We start from the raw sequence: 26,229 nt of genomic DNA on the forward strand, positions 1-26,229 counted from the left end.
GGAGGGAGGGGAGGGGGTGAGGGGAGGAGGGAGGGAGGGGTGGGGGGGAGAGGGAGGGAGGGGGTGGGGGGGAGAGGGAGGGAGGGAGAGGAGGGAGGGAGAGGGTGGGGGGAGAGGGAGGGAAAGGGAGCGGGGAGGGAGAGGGAGGGGGGAGGGATGGAGAGGAAGGGGGGGAGGGAGAGGAAGGGGGGGAGGGAGAGGGAGGGGGGGAGGGAGAGGGAGGGGGAGGGATGGAGAGGAGGGGGGAGGGAGGGAAAGTGATGGGGGCGAGGGAGGGAAAGTGAGGGGGGCGAGGGAGGGGGGAGAGGGAGGAGAGGGGGGAAAGGGAGGAGGAGGGAGGGGGAGAGAGGGAGGGGGAGAGAGGGGGGGAGGGGGAGAGAGGGGGAGGGAGGGGGAGGGATGGGGCGGGGGGGAGGGAGGGGGAGTGGGGGGGAGGGGGGGGAGGGGGGGGAGGGAGGGGGAGGGGGGAGGGGGGGAGGAGGGGGAGGGGGGGAGGGTGGGGGAGGGAGGGGGAGGGAGGGGGAGGGAGGGGGGGGAGGGGGGGGAGGGAGGGGGAGGGAGGGGGGAGGGGGGGAGGAAGGGGGGGGGAGGGGGGGGGAGGGAGGGAGAGAGCGAGGGAGGGAGGGGGGAGCGAGGGAGGGAGGGAGGGGGGAGAGGGGGAGGGAGAGGGGGAGGGAGCGAGGGAGGGAGGGGGGAGGGAGGGAGGGGGGTGAGGGGGGGGGTGAGGGGGGGGAGGGAGCGGGACTGCACTAAGCTCCATTCAACCTGAAGATTTCACAGTCTCAGATGGAAACAGAGGAGTCTCGCTCCAGATTCCAATGGAGACAGGTGTAACATCAAACTAATTGTTTTAGTTATTATGTCTAATTGGTCAATGTAACATGTACCTACTGCTATCATGCAATAAACTACATATTGTTCAGGCAAGTTCCTCTTCTCATTAAGAGGCACATCCTCCACCACTGTTGACCAAATAGGTCGTTAAAATCAATACAGAAATGAGGATTGCCTGGTAGCCACCACAGGTGCTGGGGTGCACGGCTACACAAACAAGAATATTTTGATTTGATTTGGTTTTGTAAGTTTTCATTGACCATTAAATTTTGTTTACATGACAGTGCCCCACCAGGGGCTATTGAATTTGATTAATGTTTTCTTTGAAAGAGTAATAAAGAGGATTTGTAGAAGTACTCTATGTCAATGATTTGGTAGTGGTTTGTTCAACATATACAACAGTGACAACTCTCTTTAAGGATGCGCACTCAGACCTTCCTGAGCTGTTTTGCTTAAAAGAGTATCTCACAACTTTATGTAGGTCACCATTGAAAGTGACTGCTATGTTAACTTTTGATAAAACATCGTAACTCAAAGGAGAATCAATTATGCTAGAATTCCCTGCAAAGGTTTTTTCCAGTGTCTTGTTTTTTCAATGATGTCTGCAGATTGAAATGTTACAAATCCAACCACACTGTGTAAGAAAAGTGCAGGAAAGAAAACGTAGGAACTGTAAGACCTATTAGCCTGATGTCAGTAGTATGGAAAATACTAGAATCTATTATAAAGAATGTGATTACTGGATATTTGCAAAATAATTGTCTGGTTAGACAGAATCAAACGGATTTATGAAGGGGAAGTCTTGTACTTTTAATGAGGGGGAACCATTGTTGTATCTGAATTTTTAGAGAGTTACTGATAAAGTCCCACACAGGAGATTAGTAAACAAAATTATAGCCCCTAAGATTAGGGACAATTCATTTAGCATGGTTAAGGCAGAAAGTATAAACAGGTTGCTCTCAGATTGGTCAGTGGGATGCCTCCAGTATGAATTCCTTTGATTCACAACCTATATCAATGATGTAAGTATGCAGATGATACAATACGAGGTATTGGGATGTGGTATGAACGTGTGCTGTGAGGAAGAATCGATAAAACGTGGCACTGGAAAAAGCACAGAAGGTCAGGCAGCATCCGAGGAGCAGGAGAGTCGACATTTCAGGCAGGACCTTCATCAGGAATGCGAGGAGGATGCAAAGAGGCTACAAGGGGACTTAGACAGGCTGAGTGAGTGAGTAGAGAGAGTGGCTGAAGTAATACATTGTGGGTAAGTGTGAAGTTATCCATCTTGATAGGAAAAAACTAAGCTATTGAGTGTTTCTTATCTGATAATAATTTAGAAAGTATTCATGCACAAAGGAACATAGGTGGCCTTGTTCATTAGTCACTGAAAGATAACTTGTTGGTCCAGTAAGCAATTTGGAAGGTAAACAATATAATAGCCTTTTTCACAACAGGATTGACCTACAGGGATTAAGAAATCTTAATTCTATGGAATACTGCTAAGATTGCACCTGGAGTTCTGATCCCTATGACTGAGGAAGGATAAACTTGCCAGAAACTTGCAGTGGAAGTTCATCTCAATGATTCCTGGGTTAGCAAAACTGTCCTATGGGGTGATTTAAGTTTCAGAGTCATTATTCCCTAGTGTTTGGGAGATTGACAAGCAATCTCATTGGAATTTATACAGTTGTTACAGGGATGAATTCAGTGGCTCCAGAATGAATGTTTCCCCTGTTATGGGGACTAGAACCAGAGTACATAGGCTCAGATAAAGACAAGTCAGTTTTGGAATGAGAATAGGAGGGCTTTTGTCATTCACAGGGTGGTGATCCTTTGGAATTCGCTAACCCAGACAGCAGAGGAAGCTCAGTCATTCAATAAGTTCATACCAAAGAACAGGAAGTTAGCACAGGAATATGAGACAGATGATCAACTATGATTGAGAATAGTAAAGTTGGCATATACCTGCTCCTATGTTCCGAAATCTCTCACTTTAAATAGGATCCATCATGTTTTCTAAGAAGTAATTGAATTCAGAGGAGCCTCCTTTGTGACTAATATAGAGGGCACATACCCAGTTTGCCTGCTATTAGCTAGCAATGAATTTAACAAGGTGACTCTGGAAACTATTTTTATATGCTTTTTCTATTGTTTAAAATGTAAAATTAGCCTTGTTTGAAATAAAATATTCTAATGACCTGATTATGACAATGTAAAAATCTACCATGAACATCCATTAAACTCACCTGCACAAAGCAGATACAGGAAGTTCCACATTTTACTGTTTTAAAAATATATTAGGTTTTTTTTGAAAAATAAGAAATTGCAACAAAACAGTACCCAATGCAAAGAATATCTGGCCAGCAGGAAGTTTGATAACAAATCAGTTGTTGTCACTCAAAATATGTCTTAGATGATAAGATTGATATGTCCCCAGGGTCAGACCAGATTTATCCTAGATTGCTACAGGAAGCGAGAAAGGAGGTTGCTAAACCGCTGGCAAAGATCCTTGCTTCCTCACTGTCCACAGGGGTTTTACTGGAGAATTGGAGGGATAGGGAAATCCCTGGCAATTACAGACCAGTCAGTCTTACATGTGTGGTCAGCAAGGTTTTGGAAAGAATTCGGAGGGATAGGAATTATGACTATTTGGAAAAGAATCGTGATTAAAGGCAGTCAGCATGGCTTTGTGAGGGGCAGGTCATGTTTCACAAATCTTATTGAGTTCTTTGAGGACATGACGAGACAGGTTGACGAAGGTCGAGCAGTGGATGTGGTGTATATGGGCTTCAACAAGGTATTTGATAAGGTTCCCAATGATAGGCTCATTCATAGAGTCATAGAGATGTACAGCACGGAAACAGACCCTTCGGTCCAACTTGTCCATGCCGACCGGATATCCCAACCCAATCTAGTCCCACCTGCCAGCACCTGGCCCATATCCCTCCAAACCCTTCCTATTCACATACCCATTCAGATGCCTTTTAAATGTTGGAATTGTACCAGCCTTCACTGCTTCCCCTGACAGCTTATTCCATACACATACCACCCTCTAAGTGTAAACGTTACCCCTTAGGTCTCTTTTATATCTTTCCCCTCTCGTCCTAAACCTATGCTCTCTAGTTCTGGACTCCCCCACCCCAGGGAAAAGACCTTGTCTATTTATCCTATCCATGTCCCTCATGATTTTATAAATCTCTACAAGGTCACCGCTCAGCCTCCAAAGCTCCAGGGAAAACAGCCCTAGCCTATTCAACCTCTCCCTGTAGCTCAAATCCTTCAACCCTGGCAACACCCGTGTGACTTTTTTCTGAACCCTTTCAAGTTTCACAACATCTTTCTGATAGGAAGGAGACCAGAATTGCACACAATATTCCAACAGTGGCCTAACCGCTATCCTGTACAGTCGCAACATGACCTCCCAACTCCTGTACTCAATACTGACCAATAAAGGAAAGCATATCAAACTCCTTCTTCACTATCCTATCTACCTGCGACTTCACTTTCAAGGAGCTATGAACCTGCAGTCCAAGGTCTCTTTGTTCAGCAACACTCCCTAGGACCTTACCATTAAGTGTATAAGTCCTGCTAAGATTTGTTTTCCCAAAATGCAGCACCTCATATTTATCTAAATTAAACTCCATCTGCCACTTCTCAGCCCATTAGCCCATCTGGTCCAGATCCTGTTGTAATCTGAGATAACCTTCTTCATTATCCACTACACCTCCAATTTTGGTGTCATCAGCAAACTTACTAACTATACCTCTTATGCTCGCATCCAAATCATTTATATAAATGATGAAAGGTAGTGGACCCAGCACAGATTCATAAAGTCAGGAGGTATGGGATACAGGAGATTGGGCCGTCTGGATTCAGAATTGGTTGGCTGACTGAAGGCAGAGTATAGATGGAAAGTATTCTGCCTGGAGGTCAGTGGTGAGTGGTGTCCCACAGGGCTCCGCTCTTTGTAGTTTTTATAAATGAGTTGGATGAGGAGGTTGAGGGGTGGGTTAGTAAACTTGCCAATGACACAAAGGTTAGAGGTACTGTTGATAGTATCAAGGGCTATTGCAAACTGCAGCGCGACATAGACAGGATGCAGAGCTGGGCTGAGAAATGGCAGGTAGTGTTCAAAATGCGAAGTGATGCATTTTGGAAGGCTGAACTCGAATGCTGAATATAGGATTAAAGACAGGATTCTTGGCAGTGTGGAGGAACAGAGCGATCTTGGTGTTCAAATGCATAGATCCCTCAAAGTTGCCACCCAAGTGGATAGGATTGTTAAGAAAGCATATGATGGTTTGGCTTTCATTAACAGGAGGATCGGATTTAAGAGCTGCCAGGTTTTGCTGCAGCTCTACAAGTCCCTGGAGAGACCACACTTGGAATATTGTGTCCAGTTCTGGTCGCCCTATTATAGGAAAGATACAGAGGCTTTGGAGAGGGTGCAAAGCAGGTTTACCAGGATGCTGCCTGGACTGGAGGGCTTGTCTTACAAAGAGAGATTGACGAAGCTTGGATTTTTTTCTCTGGAGAGAAGGAGGAAGAGAGGAGACCTGATCAAGGCATACAATGTAACGAGAGGCATGGATAGAGTCAACAGCCGGAGACTTTTCCCCAGGGCAGGATTGACTGGCATGAGGGGTCATAGTTTTAAAATAGGTTCTTTATGCAGAGAGTTGTGAATGCATGGAATGCGTTGCCAGCGGTGGTGATGATGGCAGAGTCATTAGGAACATTTAAGCGACTGCTGGACATGCACACGGACAGCAGTGAATTGAGGGGTGTGTTGGTTAGGTTATGTTATTTTAGATTAGGAATAATCTTCGGCACAACATCTTGGGCAAAGAGGCTGTTCTGTGCTGTACTTTTCTATGTTCTAAGAATAACATTAACAAATAGCTGAAGGGAATTTTCAGCAACTCACCTTTTGTAAAATTCAAAGGTAGAGCCAGATTAATCGTGTTGGTTCTAGTAAGAATATTTTCTCCACTGGTAAGAACTATTAGTTCCTGAAACCCAAGACAAATGGCCCACACAGGGAAATGGACACCTTTATCGTTTGCCTGATAAATCAGATAAATATTAATAGCTCCATTTTTTTATATCCAAACGTTCTCTTACAGACAGGTGAACATTTACTTTTCCCAAATTCACCAAATCACTCTTGGTTTTTTTTCATCTATTAATCACCATGAGTAAATCACCTTGGTGTTTGTAATTGAGTAATTTACACACAAAGCCTATTCAGGGCAATTAGCACCTCTATCAAAATCTGATGAAGAATTGCCAGACTTGAAATGTTAACTCTGCTTTCTTTCTACAGATGCTACCATGTCTGCTGAGTTTCACCAGCAATTTGTGTGTTTTGTTCCTGAAGCAATTGGGTCAGATAGGCCTCATTAACATGCCCCTATGGTACCCTGCTTATCCAATATAAGTTAGCCCAATTTGCTGTGGACAGAGATTGTCAGCAGTGCCCAGCTCACCTGGAACACACCAGCATCCATGTTGTTGGAGCCATATTGAAAAGGCTGTTGTGCACTCAGACTAGCAGCAGCACTCCCTAGCCAACCTGCACAGCTCACCACAACGATGGATGGAGGGTTATACCCGAAATGTCAACTCTCTCCAACTCCTGATGCTGCCTGGCTTGCTGTGTTCTTCTAGCTTTCTGCTTGTCTACTACTGATGGATGGAACAGCAGATGGGAAGATTGGTGCTCCATTTTGTGGACGTGATTCTAGAGGTCCTCGTGGATAGGATGGTACAGAGGCGGAATGTCCTGTTCCTCTAGGAGGACGAAATACCACCAAACCATTCCAGCCTGGTCAATGGTCACTATCTGGGTCAGCACAGTCTCAGCCATCAGGAGAAACGTTATCTAACAGCGCAGGAAGATGGTGAATGACCATCTCCACTCCAGCAGAGTGAGTTCACTATCTTCTCTTAGTTACGTCAGACCCAATCTATGTCTCATCTCCTACCCACTCACGCAATGTCACTTTCACTATTGCGTGTAGCATCTTCCCTCACTAACCCCCTCACCCCTGACCACCCCCACCCCACCCAACCACTGACCCAGCATGCCCTCAGCACTGCCGACTCGTTCACTCAGGGAACAACCTTTCCTCCACCTGCACCACCTCTGGCAGCTGTGCAAGACATTTTCATGACAATCCATCCCTCCCCTTATATCAGTTGAGGAAACAAATGCCCCACAGGCTCAAAGGCAGGACCTAAAGAGCCAGGATGGTGAGTGGGTGCCCATCATTTGGTTTCTCAAATCCAGGAGAGGTCCTGTGGGGATGCAGAGACATACAAACCCTGGCCACTGAGGAAGAACCATTGCTCACTGCATTGCAACATTAACCCACAACGTAACTGTTTATTCACCTGCCACAATGCATAATCCTCGGATACAATATTCTCTCTTTTAACTCCCACAGGCACCTAAGGATGTCCCTAATGTCTGCCATCAAGAGGCCTACCCAACAAGATATGTCCTTATCCATCTCTGAAGAACAGAACATGGATAATGAGAGGGACCAGTGGCCAGGCTCCCTCAGGGTAGGCTGGATAACCACACAGCCCTGCGCCCTGCACCCCGACCCCAGACTCCCCACCCCAACCCACCCCCACCCAATAACCACCCCCCCCACTCCCACCCCCACTCCACCCCCCCACCCGACCACGACCCCCCACCCCCACCCGACCACGACCCCCCACCCCACCCGACCACGACCCCCCACCCCCCCCACCCCCGACCACGACCCCCCCCACTCCCGACCACGACCCCCCCCACCCCCGACCACGACCCCCCCCCACCCCCGACCACGACCCCCCCCACCCCCGACCACGACCCCCCCCCACTCCCGGCCACGACCCCCCCCACTCCCGACCACGACCCCCCCCCACCCCCGACCACGACCCCCCCCACCCCCGACCACGACCCCCCCACCCCCGACCACGACCCCCCCCACCCCCCGACCACGACCCCCCACCCCACCCGACCACGACCCCCCACCCCACCCGACCACGACCCCCCACCCCACCCGACCACGACCCCCCACCCCACCCCACCCGACCACGACCCCCCACCCCACCCGACCACGACCCCCCACCCCACTCCACCCCCGGCCACGACCCCCCACCCCACCCCACCCCCGACCACGACCCCCCACCCCACCCCCACCCCCGACCACGACCCCCCACCCCACCCCCGACCACGACCCCCCACCCCACCCCACCCCCGACCACGACCCCCCACCCCACCCCACCCCCGACCACGACCCCCCACCCCACCCCACCCCCGACCACGACCCCCCACCCCACCCCACCCCCGACCACGACCCCCCACCCCACCCCACCCCCGACCACGACCCCCCACCCCACCCCACCCCCGACCACGACCCCCCACCCCACCCCACCCCACCCCCGACCACCCACCCCACCCCACCCCCGACCACGACCCCCCCACCCCACCCCACCCCCGACCACGACCCCCCCACCCCACCCCACCCCCGACACCCCACCCCACCCCCGACACCCCACCCCCGACCACGACCCCCCCACCCCACCCCACCCCCGACCACGACCACGATCCCCCACCCCCGACCACGACCCCCCCACGCCCGACACCCCACCCCCGACCACGACCCTCCCACCCCCGACCACGACCCCCCCACGCCCGACACCCCACCCCCGACCACGACCACGACCCTCCCACCCCCGACCACGACCCCCCCACCCCCGACCACGACCCCCCCACCCCCGACCACGACCCCCCACCCCACCCCCACCCGACCCCCCACCCCACCACGACCCCCCACCCCCACCCGACCACGACCCCCCCACCCCACCCGACCACGACCCCCCCACCCCACCCGACCACGACCCCCCCACCCCACCCGACCACGACCCCCCCACCCCACCCCACCCGATGGGCTGAATGGCCTAATTCTACTCATTTATCTTACGGTCAGTCAATAAGTGGAGCACAGGGGTCAAATGGCCTACTCCTGCTCTTTGTTTGTATGTAATACATTGGAATAGATTATCAAGAGGAAAACTATTAAAATGAAAGATTAAGTGTTAAAATAAAATAGCTTAAAATAAGCAAGCCTCAAACATTTAATCTAATATCTCATTTAAACAGTACATCTGTATTTTATTAATTATATCTATACAATCAGTACTATTCTGTTACCTTCAGTGTAAAGTTATAAATGATGGCTGAAATCTCAGCATATCTGGAATTCAGAACAGAAGCAACACCGCCTGGAAAGAGCACCCTGAATAAGGACAGTAAACGGATACATTCCATGTTCACAGATAGTGTCATTATCTGGCTCGTAAAGCATAATGAGCTCAGTAACAATGAAGTTATATCCTCAATATGACAGGAAAATTATGGTGATTTAGCTTCATCTAATGCATTTTAGAGCCAAATATGAAACAAAACGATTCTTCTTATTAGTATCACATCTATAACACATTAAAAGTACAGCATTCATCACACAACCATTGTCACAATTTCAACACACTGACAGTAATGGCTGTGCGTGTGTTCATGAGCATTTATGTCGACAGTATTAGGCAAGAACTTTCAAAAGTTGATTGGGGGCGGATGTTTGCAAGTAAAAGGCACAGCTGCAAAATGGGAAGCCTTCAAAAATGAGATAGTGAGAGTCCAGAAAAAATGTGTTCCTGTTAGGGAGAAGGGCAAGGCTGGAAGGTGTAGGGAATGCTGGATGACTAGAGAAATTGAAATTTGGTTAAGAGTAAGAAGGAAGTGTATATCAGGTGTTGACAGCAGAGAACGGGTGAATGTCCAGAACAGTATAAAGACAAAAGGAGTACACTTAAGAGGGAAATCAGGATGGCAGAAAGGGAACATGAGATAGCTTTGGCAAATAGAATTAAGGAGATCCAAAGGGATTCTACAAATACATTAAGGACAAAAGGGCAACTATGGAAAAAATAGGGACCAATAAACATCAGGAAGGCTGCCTATGTGTGAAAATACATGAGATGGGAGATACTAAATGAATATTTTTTATTTTACAAATGCAACAGAAAGGAGGCAAGAGAGGAGGGGGAGTGGCATTTTTGATAAGGGATAGCATTACAGCTGTGCTGAGGGAGGATATTCCTGGAAATACATCCAGGGAAGTTATTTGGGTGGAACTGAGAAATAAGAACGGGACGATCACCTTATTGGGATTGTATTATAGACCCCCCCCCCCCCCCCAATAGTCAGACGGAAATTGAGAAACAAACTTGTAAGGAGATCTCAGCTATCTGTAAGAATAACAGGGTAGTTATGGTAGGGGATTTTAACTTTCTAAACATCGACTGGGACTGCCATAGTGTTAAAGGTTTAGGTGGAAAGTAATTTCTTAAGTGTGTACAAGACAATTTTCTGATTCAGTATGTGGATGTACCTACTAGAGAAGGTGCAAACCTTGACCTACTCTTGGGAAATAAGGCAGGGCAGGTAACTGAGGTGTCAGTGGGGGAACACTTTGGGGCCAACGATCATAATTCCATTTGTTTTAAAATAGTGATGGAAAAAGATAGACCAGATCTAAAAGTTGAACTTCTAAATTGGAGAAAGACCAATTTTTACAGTATTAGGCAAGAACTTTCAAAAGCTGATTGGAGACAGATGTTCGCAGGTAAAGGGATGGCTGGAAAATGGGAAGCCTTCAGAAATGAGATAACAAGAATCCAGAGACCGTATATTCCTGTCAGGGTGAAAGGGAAGGCTGGTAGGTATAGGGAATGCTGGATGACTAAAGAAAATGAGGGTTTGGTTAAGAAAAAGAAGGATGCATATGTCAGGTATAGACAGGATAGATCGAGTGAATCCTTAGAAGAGTATAAAGGAAGTAGGAGTATACTTAAGAGGGAAATCAGGAGGGCAAAACATGAGATAGCTTTGGCAAATAGAATTAAGGAGAATCCAAAGGGTTCTTACAAATATATTAAGGACAAAAGGGTAACTAGGGAGAGAATAGGGCCCCTCAAAGATCAGCAAGGCGGCCTTTGTGTGGAGCCACAGAAAATGGGGGAGATACTAAATGAATACTTAGTATCAGTATTTACTGTGGAAAAGGATATGGAAGATATAGACTGTAGGGAAATAGATGGTGACATCTTGCAAAATGTCCAGATTACAGAGGAGGAAGTGCTGGATGTCTTGAAACGGTTAAAGGTGGATAAATCCCCAGGACCTGATCAGGTGTACCCGAGAACTCTGTGGGAAGCTAGAGAAGTGATTGCCGGGCCTCTTGCTGAGATATATCATCGATAGTCACAGGTGAGGTGCTGGAAGACTGAAGGTTGGCTAACGCGGTGCCACTGTTTAAGAAGGGCGGTAAAGACAAGCCAGGGAAATATAGACTGGTGAGCCTGACCTTGATGGTGGGCAATTTGTTGGAGGGAATCTTGAGGGACAGGATGTACATGTAATTGGAAAGGCAAGGACTGATTCGGGATAGTCAACATGGCTTTGTGCGTGGGAAATCATGTCTCACAAACTTGATTTAGCTTTTTGAAGAAGTAACAAAGAGGATTGATGAGGGCAGAGTGGTAGATGTGATCTATATGGACTTCAGTAAGGCATTCAACATGGGAGATTGGTTAGCAAGGTTAGATCTCATGGAATACAGGGAGAACTAGCCATTTGGATACAGAACTGGCTCAAAGGTAGAAGACAGAGGGTGGTGCTGGAGGGTTGTTTTTCAGACTGGAGGCCTGTGACCAGTGGAGTGCCACAAGGATCGGTGCTGGGTCCTCTACTTTTTGCCATTTACATAAATGATTTGGATGCGAGCATAAGAGGTACAGTTAGTAAGTTTGCAGATGACACCAAAATTGGAGGTGTAGTGGGACAGCAAAGAGGGTTACCTCAGATTACAACAGGATCTGGACCAGATGGGCCAATGGGCTCAGAGGTGGCAGATTGAGTTTAATTCAGATAAATGCGAGGTACTGCATTTTGGGAAAGCAAAGCTTATCAGGACTTATACACTTAATGGTAAGGTCCTAGGGAGTGTTGCTGAACAAAGAGACCTTGGAGTGCAGGTTCATAGCTCCTTGAAAGTGGATTCGCAGGTAGATAGGATCGTGAAGAAGGCGTTTGGTATGCTTTCCTTTACTGGTCAGAGTATTGAGTACAGGAGTTGGGAGGTCATGTTGCGGCTGTACAGTACATTGGTTTGGCCGCTGTTGGAATATTGCGTGCAATTCTGGTCTCCTTCCTATCGGAAAGATGTTGTGAAACTTGAAAGCGTTCAGAAAAGATTTACAAGGATGTTGCCAGGGTTGGAGAATCTGAGCTACAGGGAGAGGCTGAACAGGCTGGGGCTGTTTTCCCTGGATCTTCAGAGGCTGAGGGGCGACCTTATAGAGGTTTACAAAATTATGAGGGGCATGGATAGGATAAATAGACAAAGTCTTTTCCCCGAGGTCGGGGAGTCCAGAACTACAGGGCATAGGTTTAGGGTGAGAGGGGAAAGATATGAGACCTAAAGGGTAACTTTTTCACGCATAGGTGGTACGTGTATGGAATGAGCTGCCAGAGGATGTGGTGGAGGCTGGTACAATTGCAACATTTAAGAAGCATTTGGATGGGTATATGAATAGGAAGGGTTTGGAGGGATATGGGCCAGGTGCTGGCAGGTGGGACTAGATTGGGTTGGGATATCTGGTCGGCATGGACGGGTTGGACCGAAGGGTGTGTTTCCATGCTGTACATCTCTATGACTCTATCAGTGTTTACTGTGGAGATGGGTATGGAAGAAAGACAACATGGGAAGTAAATAACAACATCTTGGAAAATGTCCATATTACAGAAAAGGTGTGCTGGATGTCTTAAAACAATAAAGATGGATAAATCCCTGGGGCCTGATCAGGTAAACCCTCAAACTCTGTGGGAAGCTAGGGAAGTGATTGCTAGGCCCCTTGCTGAGATATTTGTATCATTGATAGCCACAGGTGAGGTCCCAGAAGACTGGAAATCTAATGTGGTGCTACTATTTAAGAAAGGTGGTAAGGAAAAGCCAGGGAACTATAGACCAGTGAGCCTAACATTGTTGGTAGGCAAGTTCTTGGGAGGAAACCTGAGAGACAGGATTTACATGTATTTGAAAGGCAAGGACTGATTAAAGATAGTCAACATGGCTTTGTGCGTGGGAAATCATGTATCACAAACTTGATTGAGTGTTTTTGAAAAAGTAATGAAGAGGATTGATGAGGGCAGAGCAGTGGATGTGGTCTGTATGGACTTTAGTAAGGCATTTAACAAGATTTCTCATGGTAGACTGGTGGCAAGGTTATGTCACACGGAATAGAAGGAGAATTAGCTATTTGGATACAGAACTGGCTCAAAGGTAGAAGATAGAGGGTGGTAGTGGAGAGTTGCTTTTCAAAGTGGAGGCCTGTGACCAGCAGTGTACCACAAGGATTAATGCTGGGTAGACTGCTTTTCATCATTTATATAAATGACTTGGATGTGAACATAGGAGGTATGGTTAGTAAGTTTGCAGATGACACCAAAATTGGAGGTGGACAGCGGAGGTTACCTCAGAGTACAACGGGATCTTTATCAAATGGACCAATGCGCTGAGGAGTGGCAGATGGAGTTTAATTTAGATAAATGCGAGGTACTGCAGTTTGGAAAAGCAAATCAAGGAACGACTTATACACTTAATGGTAAGGTCCTGGGGAATGTTGCTGAACAAAAAGACCTTAGAGCGCAGGTTCATAGTTCCATGAAAGTGGTGTTGCAGGCAGAATGTGTTTGGTATGCTTTCCTTTATTGTTCAGTCCATCGAGTATAGGAGTTGGGAAGTCACGTTGCAGATGTACAAGACATTGGTTAGGTCACTATTGGACTAGTGCGTTCAATTCTGGTCCCCCTGATATAGGAAGGATGTTGTGAAACTCCCAACTCAGATCTGTATATTTGTAAAAACTGCAATAGTAACTCGCTTAGCAGCTATTTTTAAAAGACTTAAGCCTACTACCCATAAAAGCAAGCTGCTGCAATGAAGATGTCAATAGCATTACTGTGATTCTGTTCGCCGAGCTGGAAATTTGTGTTGCAGACATTTCGTCCCCTGCCGAGGTGACATCCTCAGTGCTTGGGAGCCTCCTGTGAAGCGCTTCTGTGATGTTTCCTTATAGTGATTTGTACCTGCCGCTTCCGGTTGTCAGTTCCAGCTGTCCGCTGCAGTGGCCGGTATATTGGGTCCAGGTTGATGTGCTTATTGATTGAATCTGTGGATGAGTGCCATGCCTCTAGGAAGCGGCAGTTACAAATCACTATAAATGCCGGAGGAAACATCACAGAAGCGCTTCACAGGAGGCTCCCAAATACTGAGGATGTCACCTAGACAGGGGACGAAACGTCGGCAACACAAATTCCCAGCTCGGTGAACAGAACCACAACAACTTTTACTTATGGATGTAGGTTTGTTCGCTGAGCTGGAAGGTTCATTTTCAGATGTTTCGTCACCATACTAGGTAACATCTCAGTGAGCCTCTGGACAAAGGTCTGTTGATGTTTCCTGCTTTCTATTTATGTGTTTGGGTTTCTTTGGGTTGGTGATGTCATTTACTATGGTGATGACATCACCACAGGAAATGACATCACCAACCCAAAGAAACCCAAACACAAATAGAAAGCAGGAAACATCAGCAGACCTTTGTCCAGACTGAGATGTTACCTAGTATGGTGACGAAACATCTGAAAATGAACCTTCTAGCTCAGCGAGCAAAACTACATCCTAAGCTACATATCTTCTCAAAACTCGCTAACGTTTACTTATTTTTATGAAAAAGATGGTAGTAAACTCCAATCAGTTGTATAACTCACCCATTTATGGAATGTAACAGCTCCGTATATTCAGCCTCTGTTAGTTTCGTGCTTTAGGAAATTTAAAAAAAAGTATTTAATTCTACACTGATTTTCTTGTGCAAAAGCTCGGTACATGGAATTGAAATTTGATATGAAACGCTTATGTCAGAGTTACATCCATTCTAACATATAGGTCAAATTTTAGACGAGTTAGCAACTGGAAGATACCTGCTCAAAAGCCTTGGATGTAGGCAATCAATGAGAGACTTAAACCAAAAGCTGCTGTCTCAGAAATTCTACAACCTGTAACGGAGTTGCTGCAGCCTTACCTTTGCCTTTAGAAAACAGATGTGGTATCTGCATGAGTTGTCAATCCAGAAAGTTATTGAGTTCAGAAACGTCGAATGATAAAATTCATGAAACATCAGTTTTGACAGTAACAATTCAAAATAAATTTCCTCAATTGTGTGACTGAGATCAGTTTGTGAAAATTGCTAGCAGGAAAATATTTCTGTCTTGGATTTCTTATCATGTGACTTACTCTGGACATTCACACATACATATTATAGGCAGAAGAAAAGCAGCAGGAAATGAAACTGATAGAGGTACACAAGTTAAAGGAGAAAATCTTTTGTGACAATCAAAACATACCGCCACATTTGTGAGATCTCAGAATATCTGTTTAATAAGGCCTCAAAACATTTCTAGCATAAAGAAGGGAAAAATCAGGATTGTGTACAAAGGCCTCCATTTGCCTGTATGGTTGCAGCTCCAACACCATTTGCTAGGTAGAGATAAATAGATTCTTGGGTCCTGGGTTCAAATCCACACGGTGGAATATAACACAATATGAATCTGAATTAAGATTCTAATGAAGACTATGAAACCACTGTCACATGGGGGAGAATGCATCACATGTGAATGGAATAAGGTGTTGCAGGTAGAAGTAGCAGTGGAGGATGTAAAGCATCCCAAACTGGAAGTGGATGCTGAGTGTTAAGGTCATAGATAATAAAAAAAACTTGTGGAGCAGCAGCAAAGGGAAATGTTAATGCTTCTGTCAGCATTTGCACAGGCACTCTTCGAGAGAAACTGGTGATATTCATCTTTACTGGGAGTGCCGTGATGTCTCAGACAACTCCACTGATGCCCAACATCAGGGAAAGAGAGGTCACCAGCATGGACAATCAGATATAGCTGGACATGAGTGTTTAAAAAAAATAGTGCGGTGCTGGAAAAGCACAGCAGGTCAGGCAGCATCTGAAGAGCAGGAGAGTTGATGTTTCAGACAAAAGCCCTTCATCAGGAATCTGCCCGAAATGTCAACTTTCCTGCTCCTCAGATCCTGCCTGAGCTGCTGTGCTTTTCCAGCACCACTCTCTCGACTCTAATCTCCAGAATCTGCAGGTCTCACATTCGCCTTAAAAAAAAATTGAATCAATCTATTCAGATAGGGTTTGACACATCTTCGGTGCAGGTAAAGCTCAAGCTACCATGGATACAAGAACGGGTCAGAGGCTAGGAGTACTGCAGCAAGTAACTCCCCTCCTGACATCCCAAAGCCTGTCCACCATCTACAAGGCACAAGTCAGGAGAGTGACAAAATACTCCCCACTTGCCTGGAGTGCAGCCCCAACCCCACACTCTCGACCTCTCTCACCAACAACATTGCAACACACTGGCTCAGGGCTGCACCACTCCCCAGTTCCACTTCATCCTTTGGCTCATTCGCCACACGAACAAGAAACTTTTTCTTTTCCTTTCAGGCATCAAGGCCCACAAGTTGCAACAACTCAGGGATACATATGGCCCTCTGGAATTTTCCTCCCCTCCCCTTCCCTCTGACTCCATCCCCTCTCCCAACCGTACCTCTTGTCAGGTATTCACATCTCTCCTGACCTTCTGCTGTCCAATGCTGAATGTTCTATACTCAGCAAAGGTCTCCGCTTTATCTCTCTGTGTTCACACCTTAATGAATTTCAGGCACGACATGACATCAAACTCTTCTGCCGTCGTCTTCGCCTCCGTGCACATTTCTATGGAGAAGGGTCCTCTCCCCATCCCACAGACCCCTTTGCCCAGCTCCAACACTCTCCCTCCACCTACACCCTACCCTCCTACTTTTACCTGCACTCCATCTGTTCACTGAGAATTGTCAACGTGACATTGGTCACCTCAATTTCTCTGCCTCTCTCACCCAATTCAATGTATTTTCCTTTAAACTGACTGCACTCTGTCTGCTTCAATCCAACCCTGACTTTGTTACTTAGCCTGATGATAAGAGTGGTGCTGTTGTTGTCTGGTGTATTGACCTCTACGTTGCAGAGGTTGAGTGCCAGCTGTCAGATACCTGCCCCTATCTCCCCCTGGTCCATAACCCCACCATGGACATCAGGCCACTGTATCAGCAACAGTCACTGACCTCATCTCATCAGGTGATCTCCCCCGACTCTGCCAAGCTGATAGTCCCCAAGTCCTGCATAGCTCGCTTCTACCTTCTTCCAAAAATCCAGAAACAGGATTGCCCGTGTAAACTCATTGTTTATACCTGCTCCTGCCCCACAGAACCCATCTCTTCCTACTTCGACTCGGTCTTTTCTCCCCTAGTCCAGTCCCTGCCCACATACATCACGACTCCCCTAGCGCTTTACACTAGTTTCAGAATTTCCCCCAGATTTGCAGGCTCCCTTTTTATGTCCATCTCCCCACCAGGACAGTCTCAGGGCTCTCTGCATCTTCCTGGAGCAACGGCCTGAACCATCCCCACCCACCACTACCGTCCTCACCCTCAATAACTTCTCTTTTAACTCCTCCCATCTTCTTCAGGTCAGATGGGTGGCCGTGGGTACCCACATGGGCCCCAGTGATGCTAGTCTCTTTGTGGGGTGGCCGTGGAACATTCCTTAGTCCAGTCCCACTCTGACCCTCACTCACAAATCTTTCTCCAGGTGTGCTGATAATATAATCGGTGCTACTTCTCTCTCTCATCTGGAATTGGAAAAGTACATAGATTTTTCTTCCAATTTCCACCCCACTCTCACTTTCATCTGGTTTATCTCTGACTCCTCCCTTCCTTCTTTTCCTCAACATCTGTTTCCATTTCTGGGACTAGACTAGCCACTAATATCCACTATAACCCCATCGACTCCCTACCTGAACTATACATCCTCGCACTTTGCTTTCTATAAAGACTCCAATCCATTAGCTCACTTCCTCCATCTCCATCACATATGTTCCAACGAGGCTAGCTTCAACAAGGGAGCCTCAGAAATTCCCCAGCACTGTTGCTGACAGGACCCTCAACTGGGACCCATCTCCCACTCTTTCACCCTCAACCCCTCTCTTCCCTCCTGCAACAGCGATAGGGTTGCCCTTGTCTTTACCTAAAATCTCACCAGCATCCACATCCAAAAGATCATTAGCCGCCATTTTCACCCCCTCCAGCGAGATGCAACCACCAGACACACATTCTCGTCCCCTCCCTTGTCTGCCTTCCGCAGGGACCGTTCTATCCAGGACACTCTGGTCCACTCTTCCTTCATTCCCAACACTGCCCCAGCTCCAGGGCACCTTACCATGCAACTTTTGAAAGTGTAACACCTGCTCATTTACCTCCTCCCTCCTCTGTATCCAAGGGCCCAAATATACCTTCCAGGTGAAACAGCACTTTACCTGCACTTCCCACAATTTAATATACTGCATTCGCTGCTCACTATGTGATCTCCTCTATGTTGAGGAAATGAAGTGTAGACTGGGTGATCGCTTCACAGAACACTTATGTCCTGTCTGCAAAAATGACCCTGAGCTTCCAGTTACCTGCCACATTAACACCCCACTCGGTTCCCTGGCCACTATCTCTGTCTCAGGCTTGCTGCAGGGCTCCAGTGAAGCTCAGCGTGAGCTGGAAGAACACCACCTCATTTTCCACTTGGGGACCCGGCAGGCCTCTGGACTCAATATTGAATTCAATAATTTTAGGGCCTGAACTCCCTGATGTCCTAGCCCCTACACACATACCAGGCCTTGTTATCACATAGTCTGCCATTACACACTATCTATTGTTATCCACTAACAGTCTCCATTAACAGCTATTCACCCTCCCAGCCAAATCGTCATCAACTCCTTTGTCTGTTCAACTGTTCTTCTCTCTCTTTGGGCTCTATCACTACCTATCATTTAGTACTTACCCCCTCCCCACCCTATCTTCTGCATGTAAACTGACATTTTCCTAGCCATCATCATTCTAAGGAAGGGTCACCGGATCAGAAACCATAACTTTGATTTCTCTTCACAGATTCTGCCAGACCTGCTGAGCTTTTCCAGCAACTTCTGTTTTTGTTCCCAGAATAGGAGAAAGTGAGGAATGCAGATGCTGGAGATCAGTTTTGACATAAGCCCTTCATCAGGAAGGGCTTATGCCCGAAATGTCAATTCTCCTGCTCCTCGGATGCTGTCTGATCTGCTGTGCTTTTCCAGCACCACACTCTCGACCTTGTTCCCAGAGTAGCCTGTTGTGGATCCAAGCAAAAGTCAAAATATTTGGGAGCTAGCAATGTGTAAAAAGACACATTGAATAAATGATCTCAGATTAAAAGATTCCCGAGGAAATAGTGACAACAACAAGGTAGAATTTAGCATTCAATTAGAGATTGGGAAATTTAGGTCAGAAACAACTGTGCTAAACCTAATAAGCGCAATTACATGGGCACATGGGCAGAGTTACTGGAATGGGCTAGGAAAGGAGCTTAACAGAAAAGATAGTTGATAAACAATGGCAGACAGTCAAAGAAATAGCTCATGATTCATAGCAACGATACGTCTCAGTGAGGAAGGAAGATTCCACTAAGAGGATAAACTAACCAAGGTTAATCTGGGAAATTAAGGACAGTATCAAACTGAAAGAAACATGCAATATTGTAAAGGGGAGGAGTGGTCAACCAGATGATTGGGAAAGCTTTAGAAGCCAACAAAAGATGGCCCAAAATAAAATGAATTATGGGATCAACTTAGCCAGTGACATAAACATGGACAGAAAGAGCTTCTTTAAAAATATAAGTAGTAAGAGAGGCAATTGGGAACATAGCCCCTTGAAAGAACAAGACTGGGGAAATAATAGGGTTTCAGGAAATGGCAGAAGACTTGAAGAAATACTATGCATCAATCTCCATGGGGACTGGAGAAGGGTCATCAATAACAATGACCACCGTGTCTCCACCTTGTGAGGAAAGGGGAGAACAAAGAAGAAAATGTTATTGATGAAGAATTCCAGTCCGTAAGTTCCAGCTTTGAGTGGCGAGGCCAGAGTTTTATGTAAAGGTAGTGGCCCCACTCTCAAGCTGAAATATCAGAGAAGAGTGCTTAAGGTTAAAGGGCAAGCAAGTGCCAAGCTGATTTTATGGTTATTGGGTCATCAGTAAAGGCCAGAGTTCCTATATGAAGGGGAATGTGGTCTCTGAAAATTGGACACGGCTGAAATTGCAGCCTTTTTAAAAAATGTATTCACAGGATGTGGAATTCATTGGCTAGGACAGCATTTATTGCCTATACCTAGTTGCCCAGAGGGCAGTTAGGAGTCAACCAAATTATTGGGGGTCTGGAGTCACACGTAGGCGAGACCAGGTACGGTTGGCTGTTTCCTTCCCTAAAGGACATTAGTCAAAACAAATGTGTTTTTCCAACAATGAACAATGGTTCCATGTTCATCATTGGATTCTTAATTCCAGAATTTTTACTGAATTCAAATTCCATCACCTGCCATGGTTGGATTCGAACCCAGGTCCCCAGAACATTACCTGGGTCATTGTCCACTGATAATATCAATAAGTTGTCATGGCCTCACATCGCTGATAACCATTGTTGGGTGGGGGAGGGGAAGAGGAGGATTTGGTAGGGGCAGTGTAGCGGACCTGACTGAGAGGGAGGAGGATTTGGTTGGGGCAGTGTGGCAGGCCTGACTGAGGGGAATGGGAGAGGAGGCACAATGGTGCGAGCCTTAACTCTGCAGGAAGCCCACTGCAGGGGCTTGAGGGGAGGTTCCTTGTGGTCAGCCCAGTTCTGGTGATGGGCAAGTTGTAGGGAAATTCTGGTTGCAGAGTAAGTCTAACAGGAATTCTGACCCAGTGTTCCTACTGCAGGTAAACAGTTCTAATAAACCTCAATCACTTACAAAGAAATGAGTTCTGTGTTGGATAAAGTGTGAATCAGCACAGGTCCAAACCCACCTTATGGGTGCCACTCTTGCCCCAGCAGATTCTAGTATCTTCACATACGAAGCAGGAATATAGCTCTTGCCAAATGGAATAACATTATTTGATTCCTGAGCCAGCACACCTTAGCAAATAGTAACATAAAAAGGAAACATTTATATGTCATATTTTGTATAATAGGAATTCTGCACAGAATATTCATTACATGAATATGACCATTAGAAATCCCATTCATTGTACCACGAGGCTACCCCGCCTTTCTATCCTGCATGCCTGATCTGACGTTAATCTCAGCTCCATGTTCCTGCACATCCCAATAACCATTCATCCCTTTGGTATTCATGAATCTATCTATCCCTGCCTAAAAATTGTTTAAGCATTCTGTATCCACTACCTTTTGAGAAAGGGAATTCTAAAGATTCACAAGCCTCACCAGAAAAACGTTTTAGTAATTTTAACAATGCAGAACAGAAAACGTATAATTCTTAATGCGTGACAAGTGGATCATGGATGCAGCTGACAAAATGAGTGAAAGGAAATTAATTTATTATTCTACTGCAAGCGGGCATCAGAGCCGCCCCGCATTTGCCATGGGACTATGCCTACATCAGGAAACGATAAGAATTCATTTTTGTGTTTTAGACAGCAGTCGCAGCTTTAAACCCACAAAAACTCAGCAGCTGCCGGTCTGCCCACGTGACTGGGAGATAGGAAACAGGACAGATAGAATCCACACTAGGCCAACATTACCCATGACTCATGGGCCAAAACTCCAGGATTAATTAAATATGGAAACCCATCTCCTAATCACATCAAGAGACTGACTGAAACACACACATACCCATCGATACGGAGCCATTCTGACACAAAGGACAGGCATCCACCAGACAGGTACGGACAGACCAATACACACCAACACCCCAAGGGAACAAAGGGGGGTGCTAGCCCCTGCCCTCACAGAGAGAGACAAGCAGATAATACCCGGACCCGTTTTACATAAACCAATTAGCACCCTATTGTGCGTGCCCTGCAACTCTCCTGGGACAGCAGGAAACAGCTTATTCGCACCTACTCCAGTGATGATGGGGAACTATCATCCTATTCATCCTCAAATCCCACACATCCTGACAACTAAAAGTATATAATATGTAGCTGTGCGCGGGAACAGCAGAGCAGCCGAGATTCGGACCTCGGTTGACCTCCGCCGGCGTTACTGCAGTAATAAACGTTACCGATTGTTGAACCGCACTCTGGGCTCGGACTGATCTCATTTCATTCGCGCTAACAATTGGGGACTTCGTCCTGGTTAACGACGGCTACTGGATCCCTGCGACGGCGCTGAGTGAGTATCTTTACTCTTTTACTTCTCGGATAGAAGTCTCCCAGTGCCCCGCAAGGGACTTCACTGCCGGCCGTTATCTGAACCGGTGAACAGAGTGAGTCCGGCAGTCGTGTAACGGTGGAGTACTCTTTAAAAGTGTGTGTGTGAGTGTGTGTGTGAGAGAGAGAGTGATCCTTCGCGGGTGGGCGATTGGGGTCGCGGAACATAGTAAAAGTGTGCATGATTACTATTATTGTCGTTTATTGTCAATGTGCTACTGTGACTGACGGACTATCTTTGGGCTGACGACTTTAGGTACGAGACCCCAACAGATTGACCCCCCTGTTTAAAAACCGACCAAACAAGCCTTCCTGGTTGACCTCTGCAGCGGGAGTTAGGGGACCCCATTGTACGTTGAGCCCGGTTTTAGCGCCTTCCTTGCGTACGCGGTAGAGGCTGGGAGGTCTACACGCGCTACAAGAAGGGAAGTCCTCCAAACCAGCCCGAGACGCGGGGCCTTTGGGTTATACGCTCTGCGCATTGACCTCGCGGTCCCGGGGTATTGGCCTCTGTAGGATCAGGCGCGGTTAGGTCTGACTTCACGCCCCCCCCCCCTTGCACTCGGGCCCCTGGTTCACGCCCAGTATTTGTGGGGTACACACGGCCGCTGAACGTCAGGCGGTGAGAGAGACACTCACGGAAACCCGGGGTTGCGCGCTCGGGAATCGACACGCACCCTGTCTGTAACTATCCCCCCCCCTGCCCAGGTTGACCCGCGGGGCTAGGGTTCGACTTACAGGGAGTGTGCTCCCCGACTGGGAGATTAATAAGCCAGTGCCAGCAACATTCCTTAGCACGCCTGCTAGCTTTACTTTAAAGTAGCTTCTGTTAAGTTACACCCGCTGCGCCCCTACCATGGGTGGGAGCGCGGCCGAAGACCTAGATTGGGGGCCAGAGGGTTCCCTACCCGTTTTATAGCCGACAAGAATAAGAAACTTATTAAGGCTATGCTTCATTTCAATCCTGATGAATGCAAGCCAAAAAGCTTCAACCTCATGTCTCTTTTTAGACATGTTTTAAGTTCAGTACTACCAGACAATTATTTTTACAAGATGGTTACATTTTGGGGCTGTCAGTAAATTAGGGTAACATAGAGGCAGGTTTGAATTTCACGGACAGCAAACTGGATTGTTAAGATTAAAGGTGTCTCCCTTAGTTGTTTTCATGGGAAGGTATTCACACTTGTAGACAATGGTAGATTGTGTTAAAAGTGAATGGACTGTTAGTCTCCAAGTCTCAGGTATTGAGAATGCCAGACTATAATTTCTTTGGTTTAAATTAGTTACTTGAGTCCAATAGTTGGAAACTAAAGGTTAACTAATGAACATTTCTATCTGGCTGGATACAAGAAGACTCATATGATTCATGCTGCCATGGAGATTGACCTTGACAGACGAGGGGTCTACAAAAAGCCATTTGTAGGACTGGGTTATTGGCTTTCCATAAGATATCCCAGAAGTTCACAAGTTAATCTGCCAGAATCGAAGAGGAAGCCAAATAGCAAAGTTAACAAGAACAAATTTCTATGTTTACCTTGCGGGAATGCAGATGGAACCTCCTGCTCAAATTGGAAAGGCCAAATTTTTAAGGATTTAAAATGAAGCTGCAAGATTTGCTTAACTTGAGCTGGGGAGATAATGTCCAGGAAGCCACTGGAAAGGAAGACTATTGGCAAAAATATGACAGAACAATTAGAATTTGAGCATGAATTCCACATTGATTAGACCCAAATACTCCATACAATGAAGGTGATGATTTAATTGGATTGTTTAAGATAACTAAAAGAGTTCAAAGGGCAGACAGAGAGAAACAATTTCCTCTGACAGGAGAATCAAGAGTAAGACTGTGTAACGTTAAAGCCAGACAGCAAAAGGATAATGTCAGGAAGCATTTCTTCACACAAAGGGTAGAAGAAACCCTAACCTTTCACTTTGTAAAAAGCCTTGGACCCTGCAGGTCAATTCAAAATGTTTAGACTCAGACCAGGACATGCACTTTACCGGACGCGCAATGAAACTGGCCTGCCGCCTCCTAGGCATCAGACAGCGCTTCCACGTCCCGTTCCATCCCCAGAGCTCCGGAATGGTCGAGTGCATGAACCGGATCCTCAAAGCTGCGATCGCACAGGCAATCGCCGAAACAGAGCAGGGCCGGGTGGACGTTCTGCCCTGCATACTGATGCGCTTGAGGGCCACCCCGGGCCGCTCCACTGGCCTCACCCCCTTCGGGCTCATGACGGGGAGGGCCATGCGACTACTAGAGAACGTCATGGTCGGGGGGGAAGACATGGCCCCCGAGGGACAGGATGACGCGCTATATCAGGCAGCTGGACACGCAGCTGTGGGCCCTTAGACAAACTGCGCACGACCAGCAGGACATTAGGGACCAGGCAAAACTGCAGCCGCATCTGCCCGCCCAACCCTTTCCCGGCGTTGGGGACAAAGTCCTGGTCAGGGCCGCCCCCGACCGGCCTGGCTTCGCCCCCCGGTGGCTGGGACCGCACGAAATCATCCTCACCAGCGACACGTGCGCCTGTGTCGACATGAAGGGAAAGGGCAGGTGGAAACACTGGTCCCAGCTTAAACCCTACCCTTAAACCCCGACCAGACAGACTCCGACCCCCCCTTTTTGACTTGACTCTAACCACCCCTCTTTCTCCTTACAGTGCAACGGGTGGACCGGTTCCAGGGAGACGTGCTCCTGCACACACTAACCCTACACCCTTGGTAAGGTTGCCTCTCTCCCTCTCTTCCCACAGATCATGCTTCACCGGTGCACCGCTCTCCTCCCTGCTCTCCTCTTCGCCCTACGACTAGTGCCTTCCTTCCCTGAAATATATGACAACTTCTACCGCCACAGTGTTGCCTTCAACGCGTCCGACGCCATCTATATTCCTGCAAGGGGAAGTTCTCCCGGGCGTACAGACACTCTGTTTATTCTGCACGTCAGAGCATGACCCGCGGCCGACCTGCCTCCGGCGTGCTGAGACGATGGACTTGAGGGGTTGCATGTTCGGGACAATGTGTGCCATGCCAGAGGACCTCTCCTCTGCCCCGGTCTTTGATGCCTTTACTGTACGGGATCTGTCTGTATGCGGATATTACGAGCCTACTGATGCCGCGGTAGTCTCTTTGTATTTGTGCTTTCCACCCGCCCCGACCCCCGAGATATTGCCATGCCCCTCCTTGGGACCGGGGCCCGCGGGGGGACTGGTATTGTGGGACGAGGGAGAGGCCCTTTATGACAACGTCCAACATGAGGTCGTGCCTGTGCTGGTCAATATATCGGGCATCCGGGTACCGGACTATTGCACAGCACAGGTACGCAACCTATACGCCATGATGGGGAAGGAGGTTATAGAGAGGGCCATAGACGCCATGGGGGCAACCCACTACCGAAATGACATAGATAACACGCACACACAACAACACAGACGGGACATAGTCAACGATGCTCTCACAGGACTCAACATGGGGACATCCGTAGTAAACTCCCTAGACATCCAGGGCCTTAACGAAAAGGTCGAACAACTAAAAGGGGTAATGAGGGACCTGCTACAGAGGTCTCTCACAGATCAGGCAGACCAGGCACGCCTGGGGGAAGAGGGAGCGTACATCCAGCTCGACGGCATTGCAGTCCTGGAGACACACGCCCACACCATTAACCGCCTTATAAACCGGGAAAGGGAAAACACGGCCCATATCAACGAGGGGCAGCTGTGCCATGCGTATGGCCTGTGGATGGTAGCCCAGATCCGGGATAATCTTGACCAGGTCCAAAGGGGGGAGGTGCCCGACTGGATCGACAGTGCCAAACTGGCCTCACTCGCGGGACGCTCCGGGCCGCTCGACAGCCGGACTCTGAAGGGTATGACCAGATATACCCAGTGATGCCCGACTTTGAGGTCAGTGAGGCGACAGGAGTCGGGATTGCCCATC

At 47.7% G+C, this 26,229-nt stretch overlaps 1 protein-coding gene and 1 long non-coding RNA gene across 4 annotated transcripts in view; one reads left to right on the plus strand and one right to left on the minus strand.

Moving 5' to 3' along the window:
• LOC148150070 (uncharacterized) overlaps window positions 1-7,553 on the plus strand; it is a 33,849-nt gene extending 26,296 nt beyond the window's left edge. Inside the window, exons 3-4 of the long non-coding RNA XR_015756880.1 lie at window positions 6,164-6,767; window positions 7,287-7,553. This is a non-coding gene — a long non-coding RNA (uncharacterized LOC148150070). The remainder of the gene's footprint in view (window positions 1-6,163; window positions 6,768-7,286) is intronic.
• The window catches only part of LOC122549454 (gamma-glutamyl hydrolase-like), a 60,272-nt gene that overhangs the window by 18,777 nt on the left and 15,266 nt on the right, over window positions 1-26,229 (minus strand). Inside the window, exons 2-5 of one of the 3 annotated variants that reach the window (XM_087985920.1) lie at window positions 20,926-21,034; window positions 14,723-14,773; window positions 9,047-9,131; window positions 5,765-5,849 (exon numbers count right to left, since the gene is read on the minus strand). In XM_087985920.1, the coding sequence (XP_087842046.1) occupies window positions 5,765-5,849; window positions 9,047-9,131; window positions 14,723-14,773; window positions 20,926-21,034 (330 nt within the window). Of the gene's footprint in view, window positions 1-5,764; window positions 5,904-9,046; window positions 9,132-14,722; window positions 14,774-20,925; window positions 21,035-26,229 lie in introns of all 3 variants that reach the window. The other 2 variants (XM_043689298.2, XM_087985921.1) reach the window with 2 other exon arrangements.

The sequence above is a fragment of the Chiloscyllium plagiosum genome, unplaced genomic scaffold (assembly GCF_037043375.1).
Source record: "Chiloscyllium plagiosum isolate Xiang-an unplaced genomic scaffold, Cpla_swu_hap1 HiC_scaffold_4, whole genome shotgun sequence".
Classification (NCBI taxonomy): domain Eukaryota; kingdom Metazoa; phylum Chordata; class Chondrichthyes; order Orectolobiformes; family Hemiscylliidae; genus Chiloscyllium; species Chiloscyllium plagiosum.